The sequence below is a fragment of the Thermothelomyces thermophilus genome, chromosome 1 (genome assembly GCF_000226095.1).
Source record: "Thermothelomyces thermophilus ATCC 42464 chromosome 1, complete sequence".
Classification (NCBI taxonomy): Eukaryota; Fungi; Ascomycota; class Sordariomycetes; order Sordariales; family Chaetomiaceae; genus Thermothelomyces; species Thermothelomyces thermophilus.
In genome coordinates this window covers 3,254,978-3,275,870 of record NC_016472.1, presented here as the reverse complement: position 1 = coordinate 3,275,870, position 20,893 = coordinate 3,254,978, and the positions used below count along the sequence as shown (strand labels likewise).

At 58.8% G+C, this 20,893-nt stretch overlaps 6 protein-coding genes and 1 non-coding gene across 7 annotated transcripts; 5 read left to right on the top strand and 2 right to left on the bottom strand.

Annotated features, from left to right (window-relative positions):
- Positions 1-167: 167 nt before the first annotated feature.
- On the top strand, positions 168-4,467 carry MYCTH_2295767 (uncharacterized protein). The gene is made up of 2 exons (XM_003659070.1): positions 168-567; positions 635-4,467. Exons 1-2 carry the CDS (start codon positions 463-465, stop codon positions 4,292-4,294), a joined length of 3,765 nt encoding a protein of 1,254 aa, XP_003659118.1. The 5' UTR covers positions 168-462; the 3' UTR covers positions 4,295-4,467.
- A 739-nt stretch (positions 4,468-5,206) lies between these two features.
- Positions 5,207-7,171, bottom strand: MYCTH_2295764 (uncharacterized protein). Its single transcript, XM_003659069.1, has 2 exons — positions 5,663-7,171; positions 5,207-5,517 (listed from the first exon to the last, which is right to left on the bottom strand). Exons 1-2 carry the CDS (start codon positions 7,095-7,097, stop codon positions 5,483-5,485), a joined length of 1,470 nt encoding a protein of 489 aa, XP_003659117.1. The 5' UTR covers positions 7,098-7,171; the 3' UTR covers positions 5,207-5,482.
- A 795-nt stretch (positions 7,172-7,966) lies between these two features.
- On the top strand, positions 7,967-10,912 carry MYCTH_2295763 (uncharacterized protein). The gene is made up of 3 exons (XM_003659068.1): positions 7,967-8,618; positions 8,713-10,344; positions 10,460-10,912. The coding sequence occupies exons 1-3, from the start codon at positions 8,160-8,162 to the stop codon at positions 10,742-10,744; spliced, it is 2,376 nt and encodes a 791-aa protein (XP_003659116.1). The 5' UTR covers positions 7,967-8,159; the 3' UTR covers positions 10,745-10,912.
- Positions 10,913-11,585: 673 nt separating this feature from the next.
- Positions 11,586-14,119, top strand: MYCTH_2141686 (uncharacterized protein; the record flags this gene model as incomplete). The annotated part of the gene is made up of 5 exons (XM_003659067.1): positions 11,586-11,768; positions 11,866-11,929; positions 12,090-13,048; positions 13,149-13,274; positions 13,412-14,119. The coding sequence occupies 5 exons, from the start codon at positions 11,586-11,588 to the stop codon at positions 14,117-14,119; spliced, it is 2,040 nt and encodes a 679-aa protein (XP_003659115.1).
- A 118-nt stretch (positions 14,120-14,237) lies between these two features.
- MYCTH_2295756 (uncharacterized protein) lies at positions 14,238-16,511 on the bottom strand. The gene is made up of 5 exons (XM_003659066.1): positions 16,125-16,511; positions 16,024-16,049; positions 15,558-15,968; positions 15,044-15,498; positions 14,238-14,983 (listed from the first exon to the last, which is right to left on the bottom strand). The coding sequence occupies exons 1-5, from the start codon at positions 16,255-16,257 to the stop codon at positions 14,560-14,562; spliced, it is 1,449 nt and encodes a 482-aa protein (XP_003659114.1). The 5' UTR covers positions 16,258-16,511; the 3' UTR covers positions 14,238-14,559.
- A 2,230-nt stretch (positions 16,512-18,741) lies between these two features.
- On the top strand, positions 18,742-20,725 carry MYCTH_2295750 (uncharacterized protein). The gene is made up of 3 exons (XM_003659065.1): positions 18,742-19,284; positions 19,344-20,198; positions 20,260-20,725. Exons 1-3 carry the CDS (start codon positions 18,935-18,937, stop codon positions 20,543-20,545), a joined length of 1,491 nt encoding a protein of 496 aa, XP_003659113.1. The 5' UTR covers positions 18,742-18,934; the 3' UTR covers positions 20,546-20,725.
- A 49-nt stretch (positions 20,726-20,774) lies between these two features.
- MYCTH_t40 lies at positions 20,775-20,848 on the top strand. The gene has a single exon. It is a non-coding gene; the product is annotated as a tRNA-Val (tRNA).
- The last annotated feature ends 45 nt before the right edge of the window (positions 20,849-20,893 follow it).

Genomic DNA, 20,893 nt, shown 5'->3' with positions numbered 1-20,893 from the left:
CTGACGCGCTTTTTCGCGCGTTTTGGGCCAGGGATCATTTAACTAACATGCAGAATGACAGCTGCGCGCCAGGTGTGCGCCGCGTTGCTGGCACGAGCGGCTGGTGTGGGTAGCCGAGGGCCCGCTCTCCCTCTCAGCAGCCTCAGCAGGGAGCCCTGCAGGGCCGCCGGAGTTGTGGTCCTTGCCTCGGCACATGCAAACTGCCGGGAAGCTGCCCCGTTCGAAGCTGCCCGCCCCCGAGGCTACATGCGCCGAGCCGAAGCGGGACGAATGGTTGAATCATTCCTTCTTCTTTTGAGATGCCTCATGCTCAGAAGAAAGTGCAACACTGTTGACTAGTACCTCCTCCAACACAAACGATCGGCAAGAAGGGAAAAAGAAAAACAAAGCCCCAACCCCAAACCCCCCTCTCTCCCCTCTCCGGCGACAACACACCCGATAGCCGGGTCCGCGCGCACGGAAATGGCGCCGATGCAGGCGCCTGCCGTGCTCTCGCTGGTGCATTTGCAGAACTGCCTCGTCAACCTCCCCCCGTCGCTGGCATCGCTGCTGTCTAATGCCAATACGGTAGGAGGAGCCCTACCCACATCCGGTACGGAAGCATGCAATTGACGTGCTCGTGCCCTGTCTCTAGCCCGCCCAAAATGTCGTCGTCGAACTCCGGTACCGCGCCCGCGCCCCTACCCCGGGCGGCAACCCGGACCCGGAGAACAACCCTTCGATCAAGCACATATTCCTTGGGTGGACTGGAATGTCGAGCAAACGGAGAGTCGCCCCGATCGTTGGCAGGGACGGCATCGGCAGTGCGCGGGACGCACGCGACCAGGATGCGGGCGCCGTTGAGCTGGATGCCACCCTCGCGACCAACTTGGGATTGACCGACGGCCAGAAAGTCACAGTGACGCTTCATTTCGACCCGCCCATGGTCCACACCGTCAACATTGAGCCCCTGACGCCCGATGACTGGGAGATGATCGAGCTGCACGGCACCTTCTTGGAGGACAACCTGCTGTTCCAGATCCGCGCCGTCCCAAACCCCGCCTACGCTGCGCAGTCACGCCTACCCGGCACCTACACGCACCCGCTAACCCTGCATCTGTCGCCCACGTCTACCGCAAACATCAAGATTCTATCTCTAGAGCCTGCTCCCCCCGCCAATACACCCTTCGCCAAGATCGCCCCGGACGCTGAAGTCATTGTGGCCCCCAAGACGCGGGAGAAACAGCGCAGTAGCAGAGACGATAGGAGTGTGGGTGGCGCATCGCGCAAGAGTGGAAAGAGCTCGACGAGCACGGCTAGGAGAAAGAGTGCGCGGCAGGAGAAGAAGCCGGTTCTGTTCTTCAGGGGCGTTGACCGCAAGAGTTGCCAGGAATGGTTTGACGACGAGGCGCCGGTGGAAGCGCTTAGCGTCTGGGTTGATCGCGATCTGCTGTCTGGGAAGGACCTCAAGTCAGTCAAATGGGTGTCGGTCAGCGTTGTTCGGCCCGCCGGCCTTCAACTACCGCTTGACCCGGCGAGTCAACCGCAGGAAGCAGATCCTGCAGCCAAGGCATCCACGAAAATCGTCGCCTCCCTTCTGCCGTGGGACGAGCCCCCCGATGGCCAAACAATCGCGCTCTCCTCGTCTCTCTGCGCCGCGCTTGGGTGCGAAGGCATGGTCGGCGGCGTGGTCAAGATCGAACCCGCCCCAGCCCAGGTGCCCCGGAAGGCGTCAGATCAGGACGGCATCTCTCGCGAACCGGTTCAGAAACTCAAGATCTACCCTTTCCAGTCGACGAAGCCAGCCCAGTTCTCGGGTCTCAAATTTGGTGGCCAATCCAAAGCTGAGAAAGACGAGGCCGCGAACCAGGTGAAGCACATCTACGGGCCAGAAGGAAACGGCTTGCTCCTGGGGCCGCTCACAGACGGCCAGGTCCTCGGCGTGCACGACGGCCTTAGATGCCCCCGAGGCTGGGAGGGGGCTATTGTGCGGTTCGAGCCGTCTGCAGCGCCACAAGGACAAGGGAAGAAGGCCCTGAGCTGGATCCTTGGCTCCGAATGGAAGCTTCCAATTGTGGTCGAACCGCCGGTTCCAAAACCTACGTGGTTTTCTGATTTCGAGACTGACCAGGTGGAATCGTCCGATACTCTCTTGGTTGGCATCGACTCGCTGTTGGGGAAGCTCAAGTCGCATCTCTCGCACATGTCTTCCGTGCTGCTGACCGGCGGTCAAGGATCCGGCAAGACGTCGGTTGCTCGGGCGGTGGTGCGTGCGCTGCGCTCTGAGCAGCTTTACCACACGACCTACTTTCCTTGCACCAGACTTGTCAATGACGAAAGCCGGATATCCACCATCAAAGAGACGCTTACCCGGCTGTTCATGGCTGCCAGCTGGGGTGCGCGGCTCGGCGGTAGGGCGGTGGTCATCCTGGACGACCTTGATCGTCTCTGCCCGGCTGAGACCGAACTGCAGGTGGGCAACGAGAACGGCCGGAGTCGGCAAATTAGCGAGGCCATCTGCGCCATGGTCAGGCAGTACTGCGGCCGAGATAGCAATGTGGTGCTGCTGGCCACCTGTCAGGGCAAGGACTCGCTGCACAACGTCTTGGTCGGTGGCCACATTGTCCGCGAGATCGTTGATCTGAGTGCCCCTGATAAGGAAACCAGGCGGCGCATTATGGAGGCGCTCACCAAACAGGGGTCTGTCTCCCCAGAGGAGGTGGTAGAGCCCGGGGGCGACGACGGTAGCCGCCCGACGACGGCAGATGGTAGCGCCGCAGAGGGAGACGGAGACGGATGGATGGACGGCCCGGCCCGGCCAGCCCGGAAATCCTCCGGCCACAAACCCAGCGGTTTCGTCCTGGATGAAGACCTTGACTTCCTCGATATTGCCGGGCAGACGGATGGGTATATGCCAGGGGATCTGATCCCGCTGATCTCGAGAGCGCGCAACGAGGCGCTGAGCCGCACTGTCGGGGAGTCACCAGATGCCGACGCAAGCGTTATTCGTCTTAGCCGTGCCGACTTTGATAACGCCCTCAAGGGTTTCACACCAGCCTCACTACGCAATGTCACGCTCCAGAGCTCAACCACCACGTTCGCCTCGATTGGCGGGCTGAAAGAAACCCGCAAGGTCCTCCTCGAGACGCTCCAGTATCCAACCAAGTACGCACCCATCTTCGCCCAATGCCCACTTCGCCTCCGCTCTGGCCTGCTCCTCTACGGTTATCCAGGCTGCGGGAAGACCCTTCTAGCTAGTGCCGTAGCAGGCGAGTGCGGCCTCAACTTCATCAGCGTCAAGGGCCCCGAGATCCTCAACAAGTACATCGGCGCCTCTGAAAAGAGCGTCCGAGACCTCTTTGAGCGCGCCTCGGCCGCCAAGCCTTGCGTCCTCTTCTTTGACGAGTTCGACTCTATCGCCCCAAAGCGTGGCCACGACTCTACGGGCGTCACGGACCGCGTCGTCAACCAGCTTCTGACCCAAATGGACGGTGCCGAGGGCCTGTCAGGCGTCTATGTCCTCGCGGCGACCTCCCGCCCGGATTTGATCGACCCCGCGCTGCTCAGGCCGGGCCGTCTCGACAAGTCCCTGCTCTGCGATTTCCCCACTCTAGAGGACCGTCTCGACATCATCAGGGCGCTGGCCCAAAAAGTCAAGGTCGCCGACGAAGTCTGGGGCTCGGAAGAGCACATGCTCGAGCTGGGCCACCGCACCGAAGGCTTCTCCGGGGCGGACCTCCAGGCTCTGGTGTCCAACGCCCAGCTGGAAGCCATCCACGACGTGCTCAACGATCGGGAACAGCAGTCCGCAGGCGCCAGCAATGCCCGTCGCGGCGGGGCCAAGAAGTCCCTGTCTGCTTCCGCGGCATCCAAGAACTTTGTCCAGTTCCGCTATGGCGAGGACGATGCCGCCGCACTTGGCGACAGCTCAGCAACCTCAGCGCCCCGCACCCGCGCGGCGCAACTCGCCGAACAGGCCGCGATCGCCAGCAAGCTGGAGGGAATCCGGCTGGCCAAGAAACGCGCCAAGCAGCAGCTCGCCAAGGGTCCTGCCGCCGCGTCCGGCGCTGTGAACGGTCTCTCCAATGGCGATGTGACGGCCGGCAGCGGCTCTGGTAGCAGTTCCGGCAATGCGGAGGTGGTTATCCGCTGGGAGCACCTGGTCAAGGCGCTCGAGGGTACGCGGGCGAGTATCAGCGTCGAGGAGCGGAGGCGCTTGGAGAAGATCTATCACGAGTTTGTGGTCGGCAGGAGTGGAGACATGAAGGACGGGCAAGGGAGCATGGAGATTGGGGGGAGGAGCAGTCTCATGTGAGCGAGTATGTACCATTCTTTGTACATATACGTAGGTCTTGTATGAAGGAGCAGCAGTGTCTGGCTGATGTCTGAACCACTGATGAAGCATAATCACTAGCTTGGCAGACATCCTTGACTTGAGTAGCCATTTCCGTTCAGCGATTGATTTCCAGCATGAAGCTGTGGCCACACCTCCTACACCCTCCCCTCCCTTTTTTTTCTCTTTTTTTTCTCTTTTTCTTTTTTTTTTTTTTTTTTACAAATAGACCATTGTCCCACACCTGGGTGAGACTCGGCAGGCCTCCAATATCTCAAATCCCGTCTTCTGGATGAAACTTGTAAAAGGGGAGAAGACAGAAACAGGAATTACATATCTCATGTATAAGATCTACACTCTCACTAGTCCTTGCCCATGGTCTTCCTCTGTTGCTCAGTTGGTGCTTGTAGTGTGTTCATACACAGCCTATTGGCTGGATCGTTGTTAGTCAATAGGGCGAGCCCTGTTGAGACCGCCAGCACGTAGGACTGTCCAGTGTGTGTTCGGTCTCCTGCCAGGATACCGTTTTGCAGGCGTGAAAGGCCCTTTCAACAAATGATAGAACCACATGGAAAGGGGCTGCTAGATACACCGCGGAGGATGGCCGTTTTCTCACCATGTTGGCCTCCTATCCGGACGACAGGAACTGGTCAGTGTCTTCGTGAGCCGTTTCGTTAGTCGAGGAGTAACCCCCTTTAGCAAACGCGAGTTCGTCAACTAGTAAAAGAGGGGCTACAATTACTCCATCTTGAGAGAGACGCTTGTCGTCATTTCCGTTTCGGCATCATCTCAATCCCAATACTAGTACTAGTTCACCGATGTAAACAGGAGGAAGCCTGAGAGGGATGAGGAAGATGCACGGGATGCTTCAGCGTTGCATTCGTTCGGAGGACTGATCTCGCAGCAGAAGACCCGGATGGCCATTGTTTGTACTCTTGTAGGAGATGCCAGAAGCGTGACCATCTGCAAGTTTGCCATCTGCACTCTCCGCGCTCCTCCGCCCGGAGGTTGTGAATATACGGGCATGCCCCGACCAGCCAGCCATGAGTGAGGCCGGCAGAAAGTACGTACTGGGGCCCGCGCCCGTTGTGGGGTCTCCGCGAGCATTGCTCGTTTCTGGCCTTCTCGGCGCTTTGTTGCTGGGAATCAATGGTGCTAGGATCGGGTGTTTCAACCTAGGAATGTGCAAGTCGGCAGGCGATATTCTGAAAGACGTTAGAAATCCCAGACTCTCCGTCAACGTATACGTCCCACAAGTGACAGGGACGGCCAAGACGGCCACTTTGCGAGTAATAGGGCGTGGCACCCTCGGGGCCCTCGTCAAGGACCGGAAAAGGGGGGTGTGCTTACTGTCTAGTGTCCAATACCTCCGCTTCACCCCCTCCCATTCGCCCTTGCCAGCCTCTGCCAGGTTCGACATATCGACATCTATTACTTCCCAATCGACATCCAGACCCGCATCAGCGAGGTGCAACTCAACGACCTTGGTGTACACGTCGTAGCACACCAAGCGATCGGCACCGAGGCCGTTGAAGAAGCCAAACCTGCCTTGGCCGTCCAAAAGGCCGGGGATAAATTCGGTAAAGAACAGGCGCAGCTGGGAGTAATCTTCGCCAAAGGTGTCGAAGTACACGGAGTCATATACTTGCCCTTCCGCCAGCAGCTGTTGGCAAACCTCCTGCCACTTCCCCTTGTACACCTTGAATGCGCCCGGAGCCGGGCCGCTCTCCTCCCAGGCGGCGCCGAACTTGGAGCCAGGGCGCGAGATGTGTTCCAAGACGCCTGGGTGGGCTTCAATGATGTGGTGCTTGGACGGCTTCGTTTCGGCAAACATGGTGTCGATTATACCCATGCCGAACCCAATGTTGAGAATCCTCTTCCCCGGCTCCTTGTTTGGCAGCAAGGCCTCGACACTGCGGCGCATGATATCCGTCTCCCAGGCCATCATGACACCGTTGCCGTTGTCGTCGACAAGTTTTCCATCGGAATATGTCAGCTTTGACCGCAAGTACGCCTCCGAGGTCACCTCGGCCTCTGTGTCGGGTCTTGGCGGCCGGAACCGTGGTTCCTCTGCCCCCGTCTCCTCCACTTGCTTCTCCCCTCCTTCCTCCTCCTCCTTATTATCCTCCTCCTTATTGTCCTCCTCCTCCTCCTCTTCTTCGTCGTCTTTTCCTGCCGCCGTCCCGTTTTGCCCGTTAGACTCGACATTTACCAGCTGTGGCGCCTCGTCGCCGTCCTCGCCCACCATCACCGTGTCCGCACCGGCGTCGGCATCCATGTCGATGTCGACCACTTCAGCGTCCTCGCCCTCCTCCTCCCCGTCCGCGCTGCGCAGCTCCTCGTACCCCTCCATCAGCCCAAACAGCATCTCGGCCCTGACGCCGGCCTCGACGCACAGGTTGTACAAGTCCGTCCTGCCGAGGCGGTGGGCGACGCAGCCGGGGGTCTCGTTCCGGTCGTCGACGTCGTTCCAGATGGCGCCCCACAGCAGCAGCTCGTGGACGACCTTGGCGGCGGCCTCGAGGTCGGCGGGGTCCTCGTTCTCGTCGTTCCCGTCGTTCCCGTCGGAGCGGGGCCCGCACGAGCGGATGGCGGCGTGCAGCGGCGTCTCGCCCGTCGTGGGGTCCTGCACGCTCGCCTTCCCCGGCGCGTCGAGCAGCTTCTTGACGGCGGCGAGGTCGTGGGCCCAGGCGGCCGTCAGCACCCGCTGGGTCTCGGGCGGGCACGTGGGGGAGATGCGGGCCGAGATGCTGTCGTCTGGCGGGGCGGCTTGCGAGGCTGCCATTTTTCGAGTGGGAGGAGGGATGGTGAGAGATGGCGGATGATACAGTCTTTCTTTTTTCCAATTGTTTTTTTTTTTTTTTTTGCCTTTTCTTTTTCGTTCTTTTTTATTCCTTTTTTTAACCAAAAGGAAAGTTTTGCACACAGCGACTGATAAGTCCGGCAGCTGCAGTCCACACAACCCGTCGTAAGCAAAAAATTGGGGCGGGAGAGCACGGCAAATTGATGGGATCTACTCCGTACACAGTAGTGTGATCGAAGACGTCGAGTTGTGCCCCTCTATCTTGCTGCCTGCCCCTCACCACTGCACCAAATTTTGAAATCTGGGGTCCGGCGATCGAGCCCTGTCTGCAGCTGGGCTTCGGAAGCTGCTTGTGGTTGGTGCATCCTCTGAGTGAAAGGCCACAAGCCGCTCGTTAACGGGTTGCCGCTAACGTCATGCCCAGACCATTCCAGGCTACCCCACACGCCTGCCCCAAACCTGAGTTCTCCAATTCTCCAATCGCAGAGCTCACCTGCACACGTGCTCCGCGACGAGCTCTGCCGGTATGTATGGCGGCTGGGTCACATCGTCGTCAGATGCAGATTGAAGCTGTCGACATGTCTCAACCTAAAGTCGGTGTCTGACGAGGTTTCACACGGGTCTGAGGAAAAAAAAAAAGAAACGAGACAGAGTTGACCCTGAACAGGTGACTCGGTTCGAGCCCGGCAAACGACGGGTGGAGCTGCGACACATACCATACACCAGTTACAACTCCGAGGGCGTCAGGGATCTAGAATCAGAAACAGGCAGGGCTTGGCCAACAGTGGCGACCTCTTAATTAGTGTAAGTGGACGGACGCTGTTTTTACGCTAGATGCTTTCCCACAGAAACAATTGACCTCACCACTGGAGCTAGCACCCCCTGTGGGTGGATCGGACCGGTGCTGATCGTCCACGACCTCGAGACGCTTCCCCATCGATTGCACGCATCCGCATCCGCATCCGCATCCGCATCCACATCCACATCCCCAATCCGCACCCGGACATTCCATCTGGCGAGCTCCTCCCGGCAGCAGCGATCGCCATGAAGTTCGGCGAGCAACTACGGTCGAGCGTGATCCGAGAGTACCAATGGTACTACATCGACTACGACGGCCTCAAGGCAGATCTCAAGCAGCCAAGCGGGCGCATCCTGCCCCCCGGCGACGAGCGCGCGAGGCCCGGTAAGCAGCTGAGCCGTGAGTGGACCGAGGAGGATGAGAGCCGCTTCGTCAGCAAGCTCGAGGCCGAGCTCGACAAGGTGCATGCCAAGCAGCAGGTCAAGGCGATGGAGATCTCCCGCCGCATCGCCGTCAGCGAGCGCGAGGTCCGCGACGTCGTCAACCGCCTGAACGAGCGCGGCCTCGGCCAGGAAGGCCCCACCGAGGAGGAGTTCATGCTGCTCGAGGAGGACCTGAGCGACATCATCGCCGACGTCCACGACCTCGCCAAGTTCGTGCAGCTCAACTACACGGGCTTCTACAAGATCATCAAGAAACATGACGTGAGTTGGTTCGGCCGAACACTGCGGGACGCCGCGCACAGGAGAGGAAGAGAGAGAAGGAGAAGGTTGCTCTAACACGTCCGAAAAAACACAGAAAATGACCGGGTGGCACCTCAGGCCTGTCTTCGACACTCGGCTCAAGGCGAAGCCGTTCTATAAGGAGAATTACGACGCCTCGGTGGTCAAGCTCTCCAAGCTCTACGACCTCGTCCGAACGAGAGGAAATCCCGCCAAGGGCGACAGCGCGGCCGGAGGGAGCCAGGCCAACTTCATCCGCCACACGACCAAATACTGGGTGCATCCCGACAACGTGACGGAGCTCAAGCTCATCATCCTCAAGCACCTGCCCGTCCTGGTGTTCAACGCGAGCAAGGAGTTTGAGGAGGAAGACTCGGCCATCACATCCATCTACTACGACAACCCGGACACGTGGGAGCTGTACGAGGGCCGGCTCAAGAAGACGGAAGGCGCCGAGGCCATCCGGCTGCGCTGGTACGGCGGCATGCAGAACGAGACCGTCTTCGTCGAGCGCAAGACGCACCGGGAGGACTGGACGGGCGAGAAGTCGGTCAAGGCGCGCTTCTCGCTCAAGGAAAAGAACGTGAACGCCTTCATGCGGGGCGAGCTGCTCCCGGCCGCCATCTTCGAGAAGGCACGCAAGGAGGGCAAGAAGTCGGAGAAGGCCATTGCCGAGGACGAGAGGCTGGCCCGCGAGATCCAGTGGTCCGTCCTCAAGAAGGGCTACAAGCCGGTGTGCCGGTCCTTCTACCACCGCACCGCGTTCCAGCTGCCCGCCGACGCGCGCGTGCGTATCTCTCTCGACACGGAGCTCACCATGATCCGTGAGGACAACCTGGACGGGACGAGGAGGTCGGGGGACAACTGGCGCCGCATGGACATTGGCGTCGACTACCCCTTCTCCCAACTCCCTCCCGGAGATATCGTCCGGTTTCCCTACGCCATCCTCGAGGTCAAGCTGCAGACCCAGCTCGGCCAGGAACCGCCGGAGTGGGTGCGCCAGCTGACCTCGAGCCATCTCGTCGAAGCGGTGCCCAAGTTTAGCAAGTTCATCCACGGCGTCGCCTCCCTCTTCCCCGACAGGATCCACCTGCTCCCGTACTGGATGCCCCAGATGGACGTCGACATTCGCAAGCCCGTGACGCACGATTTCGGCATCAAGAGGCTCGAGAACTCGGCGACCACGTCGATCTCGGAAGACGAAGACGACGACGACGACGACGACGACTACGACTCGGACGACGACCAACGGCCGGTGACCTCGACCGGCCAGACGGGGGAGTCTGCCGGCGCATCGATTACCGCTGTTAGGAACGGCCGCGCGGCGGGCTCGACGGCGGCCGATGTCGAGGACCAGACGGTCGACCGGCCGCCCCCGGGCGAGGACACGTACCTGTACGATTCCGAAGACGAGGACGACGAGGACAGGCTGGAAGAGGCGCGGCGCGTCGGCGGCTGGACGTATTACCGGACGCGCATGTCGACGTCGCTGAACGCGGCCGCGCGGGGCACCTGGTGGCTGCTCAAGGCGCTGGTGCCGCGCCCGCGGGCCACCGAGATGCCCCGCAGCGCCAGGCTCGAGTCGCTCCTGGGAACGGGAGAGATTCAGCAGAGGCGGTTCAAGGCGCCCAAGGGGAAGAAGATATATGTTCCCGTGCGCGTGGAACCGAAGGTCTACTTTGCGGCCGAGAGGACCTTCTTAGGATGGGTAACGCTTCCCCCGCGCCCTCCCCTCCCCCCCCCTTTTTTTTTTTTTTTTCGTCGTTTGTTCCGTTTTTGTTGTTGACAAAGGTGGGCTAACTGACCGACTTCGTTCCACACAGCTGGAATACTCCATCTACATCGGCACCATCGCCGTGACGCTGCTCAACTTCAGCACCGAGCAGGGCAACAAGCTGTCGTTTGTCGCGGCGGGCGCGTTTACGGTGCTAGCCTTGCTGTCGCTGGGCTATTCGGTGGCCATCTACCTGTACCGGAGCCGTGCCATCCGCGAGCACAGGGTGGCGCGGTACTATGACAAGGTGGGGCCGACCGTGCTGTGCGTCGCGCTATTTGTGGCGGTCGCGCTGAATTTTGCGTTTGAGGGAAAGAAGAGGGAGTTGTGGTAGTTCATAGGATGCCGGGCGCGGGTCGCCAACCTTCATATACGTCCGTATAATCGCATGGCATAGTCCTGGTGTAGTAGGTCTGGTCCTTTTCGGGTAGCTGTTTTGGGCAAAGCAGGGGAAAGCAAGGGGGCATTCACTCAGGGGTTCATCTGCATCCGAGTATGTATGTACATACACTAGACTGTATGATCTTACTGTTTACTACCTTGTAGCAACAACGAGCATCATTATCACAACATTCCCAACTCTCAGTCGTAGGGTGGCCCAAGGGTGGGCACCAGACGAACACAAGCACACGGTATCGTCCCTTCTGGGAACTCCACTCCATGGGACAGACCCCGCCGTCCGATGTTAATGTTCGTCACAGTTCGGTCCAAAGAAAGGAGAGATGGCTTTCCTCATCCCGCGGAACGCCTAGAATCTTAACAATGGCGTCAATTCGGGGTCCCTTGGGAATTCACTTCTTGTCATGACTCCCGACCTCTCTCCACTTGGGGGGCTCCCAGGCCCCTAGGGGCTGTCTGGGCCACATACAGCCGGAGATGCTCGGCAGAGTCCCCATGCGACATCGGACATGTCAGTACGGATTATAGCAACACACTTGACATCCACATTTCACTTGACCCGCCGTGATGGGTTCTGATTAATATTCAAGGCGGCTTATAGTTACATTTTACAGGCGTGTCTCTTGCCTTTTTACTTCATAGCCCGGGTCCCCAATTATATAATTTTTTTTCCTTGAGCACGGAGCGCGTAAAAAGAAAACAAAAAAAACAAAACAAAACAAAAAAAAAAAAAGAGCCGAGGGGGAAGAAAAGAAATACAAAAACGAAAAAAAAAAATGCCAATCAAACAGATCAACACCGAGCTGGGCCACTCACTCCCACCCGAGGCCCCTCACAACATCACTTTTCACATTCCCGGCTGGGACACGGCCAAGGCGCTGCGCCGTGGGGACCCCGAACTGCTCAGCAAGCTCTCCTCCATCTACCCGCGCTTCGGGCCGTGGTGCGAGGTCCGCCAGGTGCGTCGCCTCCTCCCTCATCCCCCGCCATTTTGTTTTCTTCCCCTGTGCAACGCTGGATGTTTATTTATTTACATACATGTTAACCTTCGTCCAGCTATCAACTGCTCTGCACCCGCTTCTGGACCTTCCCGAGACCCATGGCCTGATCCTCTTTGTTCGTACGTTTTCTTTTTTTCTTTCTTTCTTTTCTTTCTTTTTTTATTTCTTCCCCTTCCTCCTTCCTGCCTTTCTCTTCTCTTTTCTTTCCTTTACTTTACTCCCCTCGACATGAGCCACCCATGAAGGACTAAAAAAAGAATACTGTATATGGGCCGCCAGACCCGGACATCCTCCAGACCGCCGTCGCCTTCGCGAGCTCGTCGCACCGGCAGAACAAGGCGGCCGGCACGGACCACCGCATCGCCCCGGCCGAGCTGCTCTTCCGCGCCGTCGACATCCCCCTGACCCTGCCGCTGCCGCCGCCCGAGCCGCAGCAGCAGGAGGAGGAGGAGGAGGAGGAAGGAGGGAAGGAGGAGAGCGACGGGGTGGTGGTCCGCCTGTTCGCCGTCGGCTACCCGCTCGCGCGCGCCCCCGGCGCCGTCGGCGTGTGGCAGAACTACGGCACGGGCGTCTCGTCGCGCCTCGCCGCCGCCCTGCTCCCCGCCGTCCGGGCCGGCCGCGCCCGGGTCCTGCCGTGGCGCGCCGACGGGGCGACCCTTCTTCGTCTCTCTCCAGACGGCGGCGCCGCGGGCGCGGGCGAGGGCGAGGGTCAGGCGGCGGCGGCGGTGGTGGTGCCTCCTCCGGAGGGGACGTTCCTCCCGCTCGGCAAGGCCCACGTGGCGCTGAGGAGGCGGATCGCCGACCTGGTGGCGAACGGGGCCGCGGCTGGGGATGATGGGGATGGCGGGGTAGGGAACGGCGGGGAAGGGAACGGCGAAGGGAAGGCGGACGGGGATGGGAAGAAGGGCGCGAGGGTGACCGCGGAGGACGTGTGGCTCTACCCGACCGGGATGGCGGCCATCTACCGGCTGCACCGGGCGCTGCTGGAGGCCCGCGGGGGTAAGGGTACCGTGGTGGTGCTCGGGTCCGTCTTCCACAACACCTGGCACCTGATGACGGAGAACGAGGCCGGGATGAAGCACTTTGGGCGGTGCGATCCCGACGGCCACGTCATGGAGGCGCTGGAGGCTTGGCTGGAGGGGGAGAAGGCGGCCGGGAGGAAGGTCGCGTACGTGTTTGCCGAGTTCCCCAGCAATCCGATCCTGGTGAGCGTGGATCTGGTCCGGCTGAGGGAGGTGGTGAGTTTCCTTTTCTCTCTCTCTCTCTCGACATATTCCCTTGTGTTCTGCTTGCTCTCCTTCCTCGGGCGGTTTGCTGAGAAAACACGGGCCGCACCAGACCAACAAGTACTCCGTCCCCGTCGTGATCGACGACACGATCGGCTCCTTCTGCAACATCGACGTCTCCCCGTTCGCCGACGCCATCGTCACCTCCATCACCAAGTCTGTCAGCGGCTATGCCAACGTATGTTCTCCCCCCCCCCCCTTTCCGTAACAAAACCTTCCCTTCTCTTTCTTTCTTTCTTTCCTTTCATTCTTTTTTCTTCTCTTTTTCTTGTTTCCCTTTGTGATCCCTGAGCTAAACTGGCCCCCCCTGACCAGGTGATGGGTGGCTCCGTCGTCCTGCCTCCCTCGTCACCGCACCACGCCGTGCTGCGGTCCGCCCTGGCCGCCCAGTTCCGCAACGAGTACTTCCACGCCGACGCCGCCAGGCTGCTCGCCAACGCGCGCTCCTACGTCGCCCGCTCCCGGGTCCTCAACCGCAACGCCCTCGCCCTCGCCACCTTCCTGGACGACTACCGCCGCCGGTCCCGCGCCTCCGCCTCCGCCTCCGCCGAGGCCTGCCCCGTCGCCGCCGTGCTCTACCCGCCCTTCACCCCGACCGCGGCCAACTACGCGGCCGTGATGCGCCCCCACGATGCCTTTGTGGGAGGCCAGCAAGACGGGGACGGAGACGGAAGAAGAACAACAGTTGGTTTCGAGCCCGGCTACGGCTGCTTACTGGCCATCGAGTTCGCCTCGCTGCGGGTAGCGCGGGCCTTCTACGACAACCTCTCGGTGTACCACGGGCCCCACCTCGGCGCGCACCACACGCTCGCCTTCCCATTCAACGACGCCATCTGGGGCACCGACCCCGAGGCCGCTGCCTACCTGCGCACCTACGGCGCCAAGGCCGAGCAGGTGCGCGTGAGCGTCGGGTTGGAGGACGAGCAGGAGCTGATTGATACCTTCAAGGCCGCCCTCGAGGTTGCTGAGAAGGTGAGGCAAGATGAGCTTGCGGAGCTGGAAGAGCAAGCGAGAAGTCAATGATGGAGACAAAAAAAATTACAAAACATCCAAAGTAAGAAGGGGAATGGTAGTGGTCTGGGAAAATTCTTGGGTCCTATCCTGTGGACGAGGAAGGGTTTGCAAAAGGAGTGGGTGGGTAGGCCCCGTACGGGGGACGGCGGCATTGTATTTTTGCATTGCCATCAGACTAGCATTGGTAGCATGTTTTACCCTAAAATCGACCAAAACGATGGCTGTCGGCTGCTTGGTTTTCGTTCTTTTTCCGCTAGAGCCGGCTAAAGTTCCCACGATCGAATCCTGGTCCCAGCAGCCTATGACCCCCAGCGAGTATGCCGTGCCGGTGTTGGGAAGCTGTGACTGCAACCCCGGAGCAAATGTCTCGAAGCTGAATCCTTTTTTCAATGCGTGCATTCATGCAGTCCCCTCCCAAGACTTTCCTCAAAGAACGGCCAGGGGGACGCCTACACAAAGTTCTCCTTGTTCAGGATGCCGTGCATGATGCCCGCCTTAACACGCTGCAGAGTCAGCGCGGCAATCAGGGCGGCACCCACACCGCTGCCGTCCTCAGCAGCCAGGATCTCGATGGGATCCTCCTCCTTAGGGTCCTTCTTCTCGGGCCAGTCGAGGATCTCGCGGAGCGCCTGGGCGCCGCGGGCCTTGAAGTGCGGGTATTTGTTGAACACGGAGCCGTCGGCGCCCACGTGGCACGTCTTGTACCCCTTCTTGATGCTGATGGCAGCGACGCCGCACGCCGAGAGACGGGCTGCGCGGGTGCCAATCAGCTCGGCGGTGCGCCGGATGAGCTCCAGCTCGGGCAGGCTGGGGCTGATGTTCAGCTTGTTCTGGAAGAGCTCGAGCGTCTCGGAGAGGTTCTCAAACGGATCCCTGCACAGATTAGCCACAAGAGCTTTCCTTTGGGCGACAGAGAAAGGCGGTGCCACCTACTCCTCGATCGCTGACAGGAAGGATGAGTCCAGGGTGTACGGCTTCCGGAGCTTGGAGACGTCCTGCCCTGCGAAGATGTTGACATCCTTCTTGTCGTGCAGGTCGACCATGACCAGGCGGAAGATCTCGCCCAGGTACAGGCCCGCAATCATCTTCTCAAACGCCTGCTGGCCCGGGCGCGGAGAGTCCCTGTCGATGGCGACATCATAGGGCGTCCGCGGCAGCACCACGTGCTCGTTGTCGAAGGCACCCCACTCGCAGTTGATCGCCATGGGCGTGTCGGGTGCGATGTCTACGTGCGCGAGCTTGGGAATGGACCCGAAGTCCTCGAAGTAGGCAGCGTTGCAGCCCGTGCCGAAGATGCAGCCGATCTTCATCTTAGGGTCGGTGTAGGCCGAGGCAACGAGGGTACCAGTCGTGTCGTTGATGAGAGCCGTCAGCTTGATCGGCACTCCCTGAGACAAGTGTTAGTAGGTTTCCGAATCGCCCTCCTCGCCCGCCCGATTCAACTCACCCTCCGGGCGAGGGCGGCCTCAAACATGGGCACGACGTTACGGCCCTCGACGCCGGCAATGTCGAAGCCCTTGGTCCAGCGCTGCAGGATGCCCTCGTCGATGTAGTTCTGGGTGGCCGGGTACGAGAAAGTGAAGCCAAGGGGGATCTTCTCCAGCTTGGACACGTCGCCGTGGTGCGTCTCGATGAACTGCTGCAGGCAGTCGGCAATGTACTCCCAGAGCTCCTCTGCGTCGCCCGTCTTCAGCTCCTCCGGCATGCGGTACTTCGACTGGATAATATCAAACTCGGACTTCTGCTCCGTCAGAGTGACTTGGCAGACGCGCAGGTTGGTGCCGCCCATGTCCAGGGCCAGGTAGCTGCCCGTCTCATAGCCGGTAGGTTGCGACATGACCCATGTTGGGTTCATGGGCTTACCGCTGTCAGCATCCATCGTCCTCCCCGCGGGTATGCCAAGATCGACTTACGATACTACCCCCCTCCACGCTCAACCCTGGGAGACGACAAAAAGTCAGCATCAGGCCGAGCAGTTGATTCTATTATTGTCTGCTTTGAACAAGTCACCTACCCTTTGCGAGCTCATTGACGAAGTGATTGGTGATCTCCTTTAGCTTGGCCGTGTCGACGGTAAAGAGCTCCTCCAGGTGCTTGATCTCACTGATAAGGTCCTTGGGCGCATCGGCGAGCGTGCCTACAGCCATGGTCAGTCGTCGATGAAGGGGCGCCGGGCACACAGTGCCTTGCCCTCGCCGAATAATGGAATAGGAATGCTGAGGTTGGAAGAGCGAATGAGAGGCGCCTTTGTGAGAGGGACAGGGTCGAAGCACGGGCGCAGTCAGGTATGGTTTGGTTGCAGTTGGGCAATTTCCTCAAAATTCCAAATGTTGCCATTCCGACCGCTTCGGGGTTATTGGATTTCCTTTCCCCTACACAACCAAGCTAGGTAGGGGAGCAGGGAAAAAAAAAAAAAAACATAAAATAGTGCAAAATCGTGTCGACCGTTAGGGGATAAGCACAAGGGTCAGGTGGAGTGAGAGAATAAGATCGGGCAGAGTGCAGAGAAGAAAGATACGAAGGCGGGTGTGATGTCACAGGTCGCTTCCATAGCGGCTTCGCTTTAAGGCCGCCGTGAATTCCGGTTTCCCGTGCTTTGCTTGCTCCCGTCTCGCGTGCCACACTACCCCGGGACGGAAGAAAAAGAAGAAAAAAAAGAGGGCCTTTCACATAAGGCAAGGGAGGAACGCGAAGCACGAGTTGCCTCCCACCCACCACTCCAGACCACAGGTCAAAAAAGGGTACTTGTGTATCGCAACACCAAAGAGCGGGGTGATCAGGCAGTAATGACGAGCGGAGCAGCTCAAGGTTACACTTACCGGTACCCTTCCTAGAGGGAGGCGGCTTTGGTCCGAGGCCCACCATTGCTGACTTTAGTGACAAACTCTGTCCGCTTGTTGTTGATCCGTACTAGGATGCTGAAAAGTGCCTTTGGTTTTTGGTTTCGATTTTTTTCACTAGTACGAAGGAGTCGACGCGGCGCTGACTTCTCACTCAGCTGTTCCAAAAAGGCAGGGATTCTCGCGACAGATCGAGACCGAGATAGGAGGGTAGCGGGCAGGCAATAGCTACCCCGCACCCCAACGCTTAGGCTTTTTTAGTTGGGGGCTACCAGGAGCAACTTGTCAAAGGCCAGTGTGTGGGTTAGGGTTGATCTGGCTCTCACTGATAAAGGGCTACGCTCTGGGAGGTGACGCTTCCAGTTACTGGTTTCGGATCTGATGCATTGGGCAAACTATTCCATAACCACTTGCAGATCTACATCGACATCTAGCGCTCACTGCCTTCAGTACCTCGTATGTATTGGCAACAGCCCAGTGTATACATACTTATGTCTCCATTTGCAAAGTCCGGGCGCCTATAGAATGCATGCCGATAGAATGCATGCCGATAGAATGCATGGTGCTAAACCAGGGTGAACGCCTCATGCAACAGGTTGAGCATGTGCACAGCTGACTCGCTCCATCACGCTCGCTCGCTATCTGGCAGGTCGGTCTGCTCGACCCAGTCTCCCCAATGAGAAAATAATGCCTCGTACCTCGAGGATCTGCGTCACCGAGGCGCAAGCTCGGTTTGCCATTCCTTCGCCCGGTCCAAGACCTGCTTGTCGGCCGGGAAGAAGGGCGGTCTCTTGGCGAAGCAGCTGACTAGGTATGTACTATACACCCCCACTTAACACACTGCATCCCACTCTCCTCGACGGCATCGTGCACCAACGGCACCAGCGGCACCCGCGCGTGCTGTTACATTCTCCGCTGCTGTATCCGGAGTTCCAGTACGATATGCAAAACCAACAAGCTTGGTGACGTCGCGGATGACCCCTTCGCCACCCCGAGTGTCAACCAAACGATGGCGACTCGCCCCGCTTGGACGGAAACCACTCTATTTGTATTCTGATTGTCTTAGGTGATTCGCCGCGTCTACATAGTACGACGGCACCGGCCGGTATGACAATCGGTGGTGGTCCGAGACACCCTCCTAGAAGAGATGGATCGGCTGTCCGAGTTTAGGACGTTGATGGTATGGTCGTATAAAGTTCGTCCTACTCGGACACGCTAGGAAGGGAATATCGGTGAGCACTGGACCGTCTGGTAGCGTATGGAACGGGTGACCATCCGTGTCCGGTGATAGTCGCCCGGGCTGGAGGCTCTTACACTGAAGAGTACTAGTAGTCTCCTTTGCCCTTGAAAATCAGTAGACTGAAAGTCGGCACGGAGTAATGGCCGCGAGAACCCGTGGAGGTACCTTGTATAGTATCTAAGGTGTACGGGGTCATTTAAGCAATTCAGCGCTGCGCCGAGGTCAGATGCTTGGTCTAGGTAGTTACAGCGCCTTGCTTGGGTCATGTTTGGAACGAAAGTGCCTGAAATGTATACTTTTTCAACTTTAAAATAATCACATATCCTAGGACATCTATGAGTAGCGGATTTGTTATTTTCTACGTACGAGATATTGTATCAAGTATGAAATCCGAAGTCGAACATTTCAGAAATCCCTTGCAGTGCAATGAGGTTGGCATTTGGGTTAAGCTCAGGGAAACCAAGGAGCATTGGCCAATCAAATTTATCATTTTCGGCTCCCGTTAGCGTGACCCAGGGTGGCCCCACCCTGTCAGGCCGACCAGGGGTGTTTCGGCAACGTAAGCTTTTCGAGACTGGCAGCTGCCGTCGGAAGGCCACGATGATGCTCCAGAAGAAGTGTAGAAGCTCGAAAGGGTGCATCGTCGGCCAAACCCTTGCTTCTCGTCGCCCATTCCGTCCTTTTGCAAACTCTCGAATTGGCGGCGCGCGAGGTTCATGAACCTCTTGCCGTTCCCTTTTTAAGATGAAGACGTCGGTGGTCTTCTCTGCCTTCCTGGCGCTGCTGTCGCTGGCCTCGGCCGCGAGCTCAGACGGGAAGAGCAGCTCCACCAGCACCACCCTCCCGGCCACCTTCAAGCCGCCCCAGGTCTTCAAGAACGCCAATCTGGTCCATATCATCTCCGTCGAGAAGAACTACGTCAAGGAGAACATCAACGTGCTCATCCAGAATATCGACAAGGAGGCCCAAGATGAATACTTTGTGCCGTTCACGGCGGACCAGATGTCCCGGCTCGGAGGGGTGGAGGTGAAGGACCGCAAGGACAGCAGCGCTGGGCCATTCGTCGCAGAGGCCGTCGAGCTTGATCAGGAGAGGTAAGCAAGAAGAGTCTGCCGCAGCGGGCCAGGGAAGGGTTCGGAGCTGACCGTCACAGCGACATCCAGTACCTCCGCATCCGCCTCCCGAAGCCGCTTGCGCCTGGCGCGCAGCAGACCCTCGGCATCAGCTACTATCTCCTCAAGGCGTACAAGCCGCTCCCCGCAGCCATCAAGCAGGAGGAGCAGCAATACTTGTCTTTCTCTTTCTCGGCCTACTGCCCCTCGGCCTACACGACGACCAAGCAAAAGACCGAAGTCAAATTCCCGTCGAGCACCATCCCCGACTATACCAAGCTGCCGGGGAGCGGCGAGGTTGAAGAGTTCCCGCAGAAGCTCGGCTCCAAGCTCACGTACGGCCCGTTCGACGAACAGCCCGCGGGCGCCGTCCAGCCCGTCAACGTGCGGTACGAGTTTAACAAGCCCGTGACCCACGTGTCGCGGCTGGAGCGCGACATCGAGGTCAGCCACTGGGGCGGCAACGTCGCCTTCGAGGAGCGCTACACTCTGCACCACCGCGGCGCCAATTTGTCTTCGCTCTTCAACCGTGTCAAGTGGCAGCAGTCGCAGTATTACCAGCCCTCCGGCACCTTCGCACTCAAGGAGATGAAGTTCCCGTTGCGCGTGGGCAGCGTCGACCCGTACTACACCGACGTGATCGGCAACGTCTCGACGTCCCGGTTCAGGAGCAACAAGCGCGAGGCCCTGCTCGAGATCAAGCCGCGGTACCCCGTTTTTGGCGGGTGGAAGTACCCCTTCACGATCGGGTGGAACTCGGACGCCAAGAACTTCTTGAGGCAGACGGCTACCGGCGGGTTTGTGCTCAACGTGCCCTTCCTCGAGGGCCCGAAGCAGCCGGAAGGTGTCGAGTATGAGCAGGTGCAGGTCCGGGTCATCCTGCCCGAGGGCACGGAGTATGCAGCCACCCCCCGTATCTCCGGAACATTTCCCCAGACGTGCTAACGGGTTTGATAGAAACGTGAAATACTACACCACCATCCCCAGCCAGTCCATCGTCGAAGCCGGCATCGAGATCCACAAGACCTTCCTCGACACCATTGGACGGACCGCGCTGGTCATCAATGCGCGCAACTTGGTGGACGAATTGCGGGATCGCGAGCTGGTGGTCACATACGACTACCCGCTCATGTCGGCCTTGCGCAAGCCGCTGATTGTGTTCGGCAGCGCTATCGCCGTGTTTGTGAGCACCTGGGTGTTGGGGCGCGTGGAGCTGAAGTTTGACACAGGGAAGAAGATATAGACGGGGGAGAGGATAGTGGCCATAAAAAAGTGGTCGGCTTCTTCCATTTTTGTTTCCTTTTGCGTTTTGTGTATCTTGTAAATACTATTTGTGTACTAGAATGGCAAAGCGATGGGATGGCTGTTCTGATTGCTGGACTGGATAGCAATGCCTTGGTCTGTGTAGTCGTGCATGTTGTTGGGCAACGGTGTATGATGGGTAGTTGCCATATTTCGGCACAACAACCAATGGTCCGATGGTGTAGTTGGTTATCACGTCAGTCTAACACACTGAAGGTCTCCAGTTCGAACCTGGATCGGATCATGAGCACTAGAGGATTCGGTTAAATACCGGATCGCAACGCTTTTT

Coding starts and splice junctions, on each gene's coding strand:
- MYCTH_2295763 (XM_003659068.1), top strand. CDS start 8,160: ATGAAGTTCGGCGAGCAACTACGGTCGAGCGTGATCCGAGAGTACCAA. Junction 8,619..8,712: donor AGATCATCAAGAAACATGAC/GTGAGTTGGTTC, acceptor GAAAAAACACAG/AAAATGACCGGGTGGCACCT. Junction 10,345..10,459: donor AGAGGACCTTCTTAGGATGG/GTAACGCTTCCC, acceptor CGTTCCACACAG/CTGGAATACTCCATCTACAT.
- MYCTH_2295756 (XM_003659066.1), bottom strand. CDS start 16,257: ATGGCTGTAGGCACGCTCGCCGATGCGCCCAAGGACCTTATCAGTGAG. Junction 16,050..16,124: donor CGTCAATGAGCTCGCAAAGG/GTAGGTGACTTG, acceptor GTCGTCTCCCAG/GGTTGAGCGTGGAGGGGGGT. Junction 14,984..15,043: donor TTCCTGTCAGCGATCGAGGA/GTAGGTGGCACC, acceptor TAATCTGTGCAG/GGATCCGTTTGAGAACCTCT.
- MYCTH_2295767 (XM_003659070.1), top strand. CDS start 463: ATGGCGCCGATGCAGGCGCCTGCCGTGCTCTCGCTGGTGCATTTGCAG. Junction 568..634: donor TGCTGTCTAATGCCAATACG/GTAGGAGGAGCC, acceptor CCCTGTCTCTAG/CCCGCCCAAAATGTCGTCGT.
- MYCTH_2295764 (XM_003659069.1), bottom strand. CDS start 7,097: ATGGCAGCCTCGCAAGCCGCCCCGCCAGACGACAGCATCTCGGCCCGC. Junction 5,518..5,662: donor GAGGTATTGGACACTAGACA/GTAAGCACACCC, acceptor AACGTCTTTCAG/AATATCGCCTGCCGACTTGC.
- MYCTH_2295750 (XM_003659065.1), top strand. CDS start 18,935: ATGAAGACGTCGGTGGTCTTCTCTGCCTTCCTGGCGCTGCTGTCGCTG. Junction 19,285..19,343: donor GTCGAGCTTGATCAGGAGAG/GTAAGCAAGAAG, acceptor TGACCGTCACAG/CGACATCCAGTACCTCCGCA. Junction 20,199..20,259: donor ATCCTGCCCGAGGGCACGGA/GTATGCAGCCAC, acceptor CGGGTTTGATAG/AAACGTGAAATACTACACCA.